This window comes from Tupaia chinensis, unplaced genomic scaffold (assembly GCF_000334495.1).
Source record: "Tupaia chinensis unplaced genomic scaffold, TupChi_1.0 Scaffold000377_2, whole genome shotgun sequence".
NCBI lineage: Eukaryota > Metazoa > Chordata > Mammalia > Scandentia > Tupaiidae > Tupaia > Tupaia belangeri.
In genome coordinates, this window is record NW_006159876.1 from 1,996,553 (window position 1) to 2,007,198 (window position 10,646).

The window sequence follows — 10,646 nt, forward strand, 5'->3', positions numbered from 1 at the left end:
CTGAACCCTGCCGTGTTTTCTGAACACTGCCCTCTTCCAGCCAAGTGCTGCTCACGCATGCCCTGCCCTCCATCACCTCTGGCCTTGGCCCTCGTGGGCTCCACCCCCGTCTCCCCTTTGCCCAGTGCCTACCCATCCCTCAAGGCCCTAATGCCTTCTCCTCTGGGAAGCCTTCCTTGTTCCATCCCAACAGTTAAATGTGCTTTCTTTCTTTTTCTTTTTCTTTTTCTTTTTTTTTTTAGAGGTTTTTGCTATAGGGCATGTGCACTCGCCAGAGAGACATAGAGACAGAAAGCGAGAAATCACCTCCCAGGGGGATGGCCACGCCGCAATCCCTTCTCCTCCATTCTCCTCTCGGGATCTTGGGCACGCATGCACATGCACCTGGCGTGAGTTCTAAGCCACCGGGTCCGGGACGCGAACCGCGGTCGACTACGTGGGAGTCCAGTGACATAGCCATTACGCTAACTGCTGGTTCCCTAAATGTGCTTTCTTGATCTCTGCTGCTGGCCTGGTGCTCAGAACTCCTTCCTTGTATTAAACTTTGTGTGTCTCTGTCTCACACACTCCGTAGGTGTGTCAGGTCTGAGGGGACAGGAGAAGGGCCCCAACTGCTCCGAGGCTGTGTACATTTGTGGAATGAGTGACTGGGGGAAGGGGCGCCCTGCCTGGGTAAAGGCAGATCCATGAGCTGCTGCATCTGCTCCCTGCAGGCTCAAGGTGGGGGAGGGAGCACAGTAAGACTGCCGACACAGATAAGGCCCAGTCTGGTCACCAGGCCGACTCCCAGGTATGCACTCAGGGCAGGGAGCTCAGGGTGGTCTTGTCGGGAGGCACTTACCTGGTGGAATCTTGCAGACGGTGGCCGGGTGCCAGCCGTAGCGCTGGTTACAGTTGGGAGACTGGACAAAAATAGCGCTGTCGCTGAGGCACTCCGCGAAGACCTCCCCTCCGATGTAGTAGAGCCGCACGCCCCTCCCTGGAGAGACCGGGGTCAGGTTGGACCAGTGCAGCGTGCCTTCGCTCACGCGCCAGGCCCCGGGCCCACTGTGGCCAGCAAGGAGGTGTGGCTGTGGCTAACGCTCTCTGCGACTGGCTCCTTGCTGGTCCGCCCAGGCAAGGGGGGTCCTGAGCTCAAGCCCCAAACCCAAGCAGGGGAGACACAGTAATGCCAAGTCCCTAAACCTGGGCAGGCAGAAGGCCAGGGACAATAGCACGGGACAGGTCTGTGTGACGGTCTCTGCCAGCCTCGCGCGCTGAGCCTACGGTTCCCGTCTATAATACAGAGCGATGCTACTTCCTACCGCGTGGGGTCATCGTGCGGTCTTGGTGAGACATAGCCCGTGCCTGACCAGTGCTCCTGCTCCTGCCACCAGGACACCATGACAGCTTGGCCCCAAGACACAGACCTCACTGAGCAAGCCTGCAGGGCCCCCCCTTCCCGAGGCAGACGCCAGGGCCACCTTAGCTACCCTGCACCCCTCCCCCCCATGCATCTTCTGAAACATTCCTCGGGTTTATATCATTCACTTTCCCTTCATGTCGTAAATCCACTCCAGATGGACAGAAATGATTTGTGAATTGGCTCTGCGTCTCAAACAGTTACGTAGACACTGACAGCGAGCCCTCTGCTCAGCTGGGGGTGCTCCTCCTTCCCTCCTGCGAACAGCTCTGTCCACTCCTGGGAAGAAGCCCAGTGGGCTGGGACGTGGGGCCAGCTTTTAGAGGCCCAGTGTCAAGTGGGATGGAAAGCCGGTGACCAAGCTGCGTAGCACCGATGTCCCTGCCCTGCCCCACCCGCACCACTGTCCCCTCTCCTCGACCAGCTCGTCTCTTCTTATCTGGGGCCTACAGAGCTGGTGCCACACACGTGCAGGTCCACCAGGAGGGGCCGCTGTGCATGTCAGACAAGGGTGGGAGGCACTGGGAAGGCCCAGCTCCAGAGAGTGAAAGACGTTCACTTTGGCCATTTTAATTTTTTATGATTTTTGCCATAGGGCCCATGTACTTGCCAGAGAAAGAAACTGAAAAATCACCCCCCAAGGGGGATGGCCATTCTGTAATCCCTTCTTCTCCATTCTCATCTCAGGATTTTGGCCATGCACACACGTGCCCAGTGTGTGTTTTAAGCTGCCGGGTCTGGGATTCGAACCACCAAGTCAGCCATGTGGGATCTAGCACCTTAACATTCATGCTACCTGGTGGTCCTACTCTGGTGATTTTGGAAACATTACTATTACGAGTATCAGAGAGGGAGATGGAATAAAAGAGTCAGTCTGGACAGACTCCGCACCTCCTGCCCCAGCCTCCCAGCCTCCGCGTGACGCCTCTGCCACCCTTGCCCTGATCCTGCGGTTCCCATCTATAATACGGAACGATGCTACTTCCTACCGCGTGGGGTCATCGTGGGATCGTGGTGAGACACAGCCCGTGCCTGGCCAGAGCGCGCACAAGATCACCGCCAGCCACACCCGGCCTGCTCAGGCTGGTGCGGGGACGGCACCCAGCCTCCCACACGGCACGACCAGTGCGCCACCACAGCTGGGCGAAAATTGATGTTTAAAATACAGAAGAGTATAAACAAAACCCAGGGCGGCCATAGGAAGGACGGGGGTTGGCAGAGGGGGCTGCCTGTCGCTGACTTGCTGTGTGGCCCCCGCAGAGCTGTTCTCCCTCAGTATGCCCTCCCCCTCCCCCTGCCAAATAACAGCTAATTCCAGGGAAAACGGAAATACCACCCTGACCCCTGGCCTTCAAATTTTCCCTCTTAAATACAGAACGCTCTTGTCGGATGAAATCTGTGAGAGCCCAAATACAACCCAGGCAGGTGCACAAGTGACCTGGGTGACGTGGGGCCAGGCCCCTCTGCTGTCCCCAGCCTGAGCACACTCTGCAGCCTCCCAGCCCCACGGAGCTCCGGCTCCACGATGACATCAGAACCTCCCACAGTGCCCTCTCCACTGCCCGCCCACTGTGACCCTGGACGGCCAGTGGCCACTGTCCTAACTGTGTAAGTGAACCAAGTGGTCGGACCGGCTTCGTCCCATCGACAAGATGAAGGGACTGCTCGCCAGCGCTCTGGGTGGTGACCTGAGTGGGCTCAGAGCGGGCGATTCTTGGCTTCCTGTTTCATCTGTGTTGTCTAAAACAATGACATGTGAAATTAACACGCAGAAGATGACCCCTCTGAGGACTGACTGCTCATCAGCTTGGCTGTACTTTGGGGGTCGTTTTTAGCAAAAGAATTTCTTTGTTGCCTTCCTCCTAGGCTTCCCTGTCTTGTGCCCCTGAGAGCATTTTCCTCTGTGGTTCCCACACTTTCTGAGACCAGCCGTAACTGAGTGGGAATGAGCAAGCCACCTGAGCTCGGCCCACCCGGTCCCTGCACAGGGCGAGAGTGGGAGGGACGGAATGCGGAGTGCTGTCCTCTGCCGGGGAAGGGGCCCGGGCGGGCCCCCGGGTGCTTACCGATATGCCTCCGCGTGAGCTCCACAGCCGCATTCCTGTTGACGTTGGACAGCAGCCCCAGGCAGAAGCGCTCCGAGTTGGAGGGGTCGGTGAAGCCGTCCACCGTCATGGAGGGCTGCGAGGCGTGGAACGTCTCCCCCACACGCTGGTTCAGCTCGTAATAGGAGATGGAGCACCAGAAGGCCGGCTCGCAGTAGGTGACAGGCTGCAGGTCTACACAGACAAGCGGGGGCTCGTGGGCCAGGAGGTCGCCACCTCTCAGAGGGACTCCTACTCCCCCAGCCCAGGCCCTCTTAGGGTACAAAACCTGTAGGTCCAGACAGAATCCTGGGAGTTGGGGGGGTATCCCACCAGCCCACGCCGTGAGTGAAGAACCACGGACTTCATTTACTTTGAGCTCATAAAGGTGCGTCCGCCTGGTCTGCTTCAGATCCAGGCAGGCCTTAAGGAGGTGCCGGGCTAAACCCACTGAGGGCCAGGCGCCAACGGGCACAGTGAGTCCAGAAGCAGCATGGAGTGCCAGGCCTCGCTCGCCGTCCATGTGAATCCCACCCGTCCACTGAGGAACCGGGGCGTCCCCTGCTCACTCTGGGCCTCTCATGAGAGAGGGACAGAAAGGCTCACCATGCCCATGTCTCAGTACCAGCCCGCGGACCCGCCCACTGCACACTGGGCAACTCTCACGGGAGAGCCCATGGGGACCTCCACTCAGCAGACCCTCGAAGGTGCATAAAGCCCAGGACAGAAAACTAAAAGCTGTTCGCCCACAGGGAGAGGCCTGGTGGCCCTGCAGGAGAGCGGCCAGCTCTCCTTCCAGGTCTGAGGGGTGATCCCTCCAAGGATGAAGAGGATGCTGCATACAGAGGAGACTCAGACCCGCAACACGCCCGCTCCGACGGGGCTAGCTGAGGGACAGGGTGTGGCCCAGGTCTCCAGCCTGGGAGCTACTGACGCTTGGGCCAGGTGACCCCGCATTTGGGAGGAGGGGGCTCTGTACACTGTGGAGCGTTGTGCACGTCTCTGCCTTGGCCCTACATGCCAGGAGCAGACACCACCATGCCCTCCCACACTGGGACAATACAAAGCGCCCAGTTAGAGAGCACGGTGCTAGTCATGTAACCAGTCACGGGGCATAGGCTGTGAGCCGACAGAGAAGGCCGGCCAGCTCGGGCAGATTGGCTGTGCTGCGGTGCCACCCAGATGGGTTCTCTGAGCATCGGCTTCCGCCTCGCTCTCCCCAGCTGCACCAACGGGGACTCCTCTGTGTCACCGGCTCTCCGTGGACGGACTCAGATAACACACACATAGGACACGGCAAGCACCAGAGTGCAGTGTCTGCCACGTTATAACAGCCGTGATTCAAGGGCTCGGGAACACCCCGGTCCTGTCCCTACCTCCATCCTGACGGGCAGATCACCCCTGCTCTCTGCCCAGGAGGTGCAAGGGGCTACGAGGGGAAGGAGGAGGCCAGGGGCTGGAGCAGCTGGCCTGGGCCCGAGCTGGGCTGAGCCACACCAGCCGCGTCCGACTGCTCGGTGCTTCGACACGCTGACTCAATAAGGTACATCCCGAACAGGGTGGTCGCTTGGTGTGAGCTACGTCGTTGTGGAAACTCAAAAAGAGAGAAGCCCAAGAAACTTGAGTGTAATCCGAGAGTTCCAAGTGACCGGGCAACATCTCAGGGCCCAGAGGCACCAGGAAGGCTGCTGGCCACCACTGTCCCGGCCAGGCTTGCTGGCCTTGCTGTGCGACCTTGGGGCTGTGACCTCTATCTCTGGCCTCAGCTGCCTAGTTTGTACGAGGACTGCTGTGGCCCAGAAGACATCCGAGGCAGGGCCGAGGTCACCGTGCTTCTGGCATGGGTCAGCCTGAACATGCGGCTTTGGCTGATCTGGGCTGGCCGGGCTCACTCAGCGACATGCACCACAGGATGGAGTCCTCCCAGTCAGAAGCCCTGCCAGCCTTCTCCAGGTCTAGTCCGGGTGTCAGACGGTGAGGCTGCCGGGGACATTGACGCAGCCACCGGGCCAAAGAAGAAGGCCCAAGCTGCACGGGAAGCCGCCTGAACTACTGCAGGGCCAGATCCCAGCACCGACCCGACAACACGCCAGGGACATGCGTGTGGGGCAGGGAAAGGGAACTGCCACACGGATAGCCCTGTTGGGGAGGCACTGCTCGCTCTCGCTCGCTCTCTCCCGTGCGTGTGCTCACGCATACACACACTCTCTACCATGAATAAAGGAGATAAACTTGAAGAAAAGGGAAAAGCAAGCCGGCAGCCACCCATTGCTAACATGATGTGGGAACTGTGCTCCGGGAAAGTGTGTGCCTCGAGGAGGCTCAGACTCAGAGCAGGGCTTGGGGTCCTAGGCCAACGGGCCCTCCCAAGCAGATCTGAGTCCTCACCGAAACAGCCCTGCCGGGCACAGATGTGCACCGGGCAGCATGGGGGAATACCAGACACCAGAGCCCGATGTGCTGTTAGATGCCAGTCTGGGGGAGTGACAGGCTGCCTTTTCTGAAGGTGCTGCTGGGAGGAGCTGCCCTGCTCAGGAGAGGAGGGAGCAGCAGCCTCAGTCCTGCACTTAACTACTTTCTGCAAACAGATGACAGTCAGCCCTCCCTTCCTACTCCCTCCCTCCCATCACCCCTCAGCTGCCTCCTCCAGGCACTCCTGCAGAAGGAACTACAGACCAGAAAGCACAGTCACCATTCTGGGTTCTGCCTTCAGGTGTGCTTTAAAAAAATAAATTAAATAAAAAAATGTACATATGCTCTTATTCCTCTCTGACCAGAGGACTTACCCACACCATGGCTAGTACAAAATAAGCAAAGGTCAGGACTCTGGAAAGGGGAAGGCTATACACTGGATAACCATGAGGTTATAGCTCCTGAAAGAGCACGCAACTTGCTTTGAGCTTCCTAGCAGGCAGGGCGAAAAGGGAAAATAATACACTACATGGTCTGGTTGTAAGTACACAATGTTAACTAGTTGCAGAGCTTGTCCTAGGTGTCTAAATCTTAAAAGACATTTCTCAAGTGGAGATGGTGACCTCTTCCCAATAAGGCAAGCAAGCAAGCTCTGGACAGTTGAAACCAACAAACGGAATAGGTTGTTCTAAATAGGACTCGGTCTTAAAAAGGACCATTCAAAGGATTCTCTGGGAGGACACCTTTGCCAGGGGTGAGGTGACAGCCCAATAGAGAGCTGTCTCGTGTCTCCAGGTCATGGACTCGGTACACCTGGAATGGCAACTACAGCACGTGCCCAACACCTCCCCTTCAAACAGCCCTGCTCCCAGCCAGACTTCTGAGTCTGTGCTAATCTCTCTTCCCGAAGAGAAGTGTTGGAAACACAGGAGCCTCCAGCTCCAGCCGTGCTGGGTCCCCGTCCCCCCTCCTGCGTGGTGGCAGCCAGACTGCTCGTGTGGCACGGGGCGCTTAATTCACGCTGGCCCCCTGCCAGCCTAACGCACTGGCTGGCCTCAGTCTTCAGCCCTGATCCAAGCTGGCGTAGACTTTCTGTTTTGTTTAAGGAAAAGAAAACAGAATAAAACCCAGAAGGCAACACTCGGATTAAGGGGTGCCTATTAAAAACATGTGCAAGAGATTCAAATCCGGTAAAGGAAAAGGTGGGGAGGCGAGGGGAAAAATGGAAAGCCAGGAACGGGCGAAGGCCAGGGGCACTGAGGCTGCGTGGCTAAGGTCACAGCCAGCGTGGACTAGCTGCTTCTCCTTGCCCAGAGAAGGCAGCTCTAGGCCAGCCTAGGAGGCCCCGGCCTCCAGTTCCGATGTCACTGCATGCTGCCCCCTCTGTCCTTGCTGCTCCCTCTGCCTGGACTGCCCTTCCCCCCTCACTTGCTTGGCCCAGCTCCACGGTGGCTACAAAACAGTCCCTCCCTGCCCTGCGGAATGAACATCTGTGTCTACACTGCGGCTGGGTAACAGGGTACTGCACCAGAGGGTCAGTTCCCTGCAGCCCGGTCAGCCGTGTCCCCAGCCCGCCTCTCTGGGGATTTAGGCCGGAAAGCAGGAAGTCCGCGGAACGCCGTGCGCCCAGCCTGCCACCAGCGCACTGCGCCCAGGAACGCCGTGCACCCAGCCCGCCACCAGTGCACTGCGCCCAGGAACGCCGTGCGCGCCCAGCCCGCCACCAGTGCACTGCGCCCAGGAACACCGCAGTCTAAGAGCCCGTCCTCAGACCGCCTCTGGTGACTTGGTAAAGTGATGGCTGATCACAACCGAGCTGCACGAACACATCCGGCCCCGTGTTCCCCCGCAGGGCTGTGGTCTTCCTGCAGCCCTGCCACGGGCTCCTGCCACAGGAAGCCGCATGCTGTCCCGGGCCCTTTGGGAAAGCCCCGCATCCTCAAACTCCTGGTCCTCCACAGCCTGGCCACAGCCCAGTCCCTGAGCACCTCAGGGTCTCACTCTAGAGCAGGGGGCGACGCGCTCACCCGGCAGGAGGCAGCTCGGTTCCTTTCCCTCTCTCTCCACCTGCCTCCTCTTTCCCCACCATTTGTCCCAATCCTGACCTAAAGGCTTAGGAAATTCCAGGTGACTCACCCAGCTCACCACGTAGTAACAGGAACGCCACCTGCTCACAAACCCTCCCCCAGAGCCTGCCCTGGGGTGGGGAGGGCTGAGCTGGGTCTCAGTCATGCATCTGGGGCTCCTCCCAGGTCACGCTCCTTTCCAGGAGGGGGCCTGCTGCCAGGCTGGCCCAGCACCCCCAGCCCACATCCCAGCCCACGCCTGCAGTGAGGGGAGATGACAGGAGGCCAGACGCCTATGCTTCCTCTTCATTCCTTTCGAGTAACTGTCACGGGGACGTCTGCGAGAGAAGCCATCAGGTGTTCGGAGGCCCCCGTTTTTGTCTAGGAGGAGCCTGCAGGCACCTGTCTCCGGCCTGTGGTGTGGGCACACACGTATGAGTCCGACGCACGAACCCAAAGGCGCCCACAGCTTGCCAGCACCTTCTCCATGCTCAACTTCAGCCCACCTCTGGCCCATCTCTTCCCACGAGGTGCCCTTAAACTCCTGGTCAAACGCAAGGCCTCCTCTTACGCCTCACCCAGCCTCTCTGCAGAGTCTGCCCATGGCCACTGTCCTCAGGTTGCCTGACCTCTGGCCTCTGTGTCCCCCTCGTGCCCCTGAGCTCGCCCTCTCCCCCATACCCTTCACTCCTGAGTGGGCCCCACGTGCGTTTCTCCAGCCAGGTCTCCCCTGAATGCATCACTGCCATGACTTCGGGGGACCCCGTGTCAGTGTTCTCCAAGTCGGATGTCAGGACAGCCCTTGGGATAATGAGGAAAGGGCTGGAACAGCGGCTGGTCCACGCATAGCACAGGGTCCAGCAGGAACCGTGGGGCTTCTCAAAGGGGATACCACAGCGGACCCTGGGGCTGCAGGACAGGCTTTCCAAGTGCCGTGGAGCTCTGACCCACTACGGGGAAGGCTGTCACCGCCTGAGTGCTTTCCAAATCTGCACCCCCGGTCCAGCCTCTTCCTGACCCTCCAGCTGCTCCTGGGGCATATAACCAGAGGCAGCACCCCGCCAGCCCGCACCCCAGCCCCTGCTGCCCGGCCGGCCCCCTCGCGTCCTGATGCAGCGAGTACAGCTGTCCGGGCCCACGTTGTCTCTCACATGCTCTCCAGCCCTGCTGCTGTGTCTCTAGAACCTTCTCCCCCACCTCCTCCATACAACCACTGCCTAAGTGGGTTTTTCTTCTTGCCTCCAGTAATTTCCCCTAGGATCTAGACTCCACGTAGTGGCCAGATTCATTTCTGTGAAGCTGTCATCAACCCCCCTTCCCCTGACCTCTGAACCCACCAGTGGTTCTAGCCTGTAGCCGGGGGCAAAGCACAGCCCCTCATTCCTCCTGACCTACCAGCTGTTCTCGGGGCACACCTTGCCCTCATCTGCAGTGTCCCCACCTGTCCCTGAGAGCCCTGCTCACACGTCACACCTGCTCCCGAGCCCCCTAGCCCCTCCACGCCTCCCTCCTCGGCACACACAGCTGCTCTGCGCTCGCTCCCCGGGAACCTGGCAGGACACGCAGGTAGACAGGGCCACCTCTGGCCACCAGGCAGCGACGGCCGATGTGTCATCCCAGCTCTGGACTCCAACTTCAGCCCCTATGAGTTCTGCGGTGTCGACTGAGTGAGCATGGGGGGGGGGACACCTGTGCCCACTGGGAAGCCATCGTTCCCTCCTCGGAACCTTCGGGGTCTCCGTCTGCACCTACTTCTGGTTTTCTAACTGTCGTAGGTCCTGCCTCACTGACCCCACCCTGAGCGTAGGGCCTGGGAGTCTTCGTGAACCTCCCACCTGGACCGGACAGCGTGGCCAGGCAAGAGGCCTCTGGGAATGGACAGGTGAGGAAGGGCAGAGTGAGCAAGCAGGGGTCCCACCCAGGGCCATCCCTGACACCCGTCCCCAAATAACACTTAGGGAATGCTCTGCCTGGGCCCCGTTCTGTGTGAGGAGGCGGCAGGGCTGGGCCGAAGGTCCCCACAAGGCCGTGGCACGCTACCGTGGGAACACAGGCTCTGGATCAAGGATGCCCACGGTTCTCCCTCGCTGGCTGTGTGACCCGCCTCTGTCCCCTCCTCTGTAACGTGAAAGTCTGCAGTCTCTCACCGCTGCTGGGCAGGCTGGTTCTTGTCCTGGACCTTCTGAAGAAGAGCCCTAGGACATTCTCGAGGCGTCTGCCAGCGTCACCCCTCCAGCCACAGTGCGCGTCTGTGGGGCCTATGGGGTCAGGGTGTAGCCAGAGGTTGCCAGTGGACTGGGGTGGGACAGGGGCTGATCCAGCAAGGAGGAAGCCAGGCCTGTCAGCACCGGCCCTCACTGTGAGTCCCAGCCCTGACTTGCCGGCTGACTCGCCCCCGATTCAGCCCTTCCCAGCAGAGGTGTGATGAGGCGGGGACGAAGCCACCGGCACCCACTCCTGCTGGCTGGGCTCGGGGTGCCCCTGCCTCTGCAAGAAATGGCCTAAGCATTTGCACCTCCTCGACGAGTGGCCTGAGGAGGCGGTAGCAGTGTACTGACAGGGAACCAAGCTCCAGAGTCCTGTCATCCCGGTCCACACTGCCACCAGGACGAGTTCAGGCTGAACCACCGAGGACAGTGGCCGCCTCTCGGCTCTCCTGTGACCTCTGCGGCTCACGGCCAG

General features: G+C 59.7%; 1 protein-coding gene across 1 annotated transcript in view; it reads right to left on the reverse strand.

Moving 5' to 3' along the window:
- SMAD3 (SMAD family member 3) overlaps nucleotides 1-10,646 on the reverse strand; it is a 130,736-nt gene that overhangs the window by 5,924 nt on the left and 114,166 nt on the right. The window contains exons 6-7 of the mRNA XM_006153483.3: nucleotides 3,469-3,681; nucleotides 842-979 (exon numbers count right to left, since the gene is read on the reverse strand). Of these exons, the coding sequence (XP_006153545.1) occupies nucleotides 842-979; nucleotides 3,469-3,681 (351 nt within the window). The remainder of the gene's footprint in view (nucleotides 1-841; nucleotides 980-3,468; nucleotides 3,682-10,646) is intronic.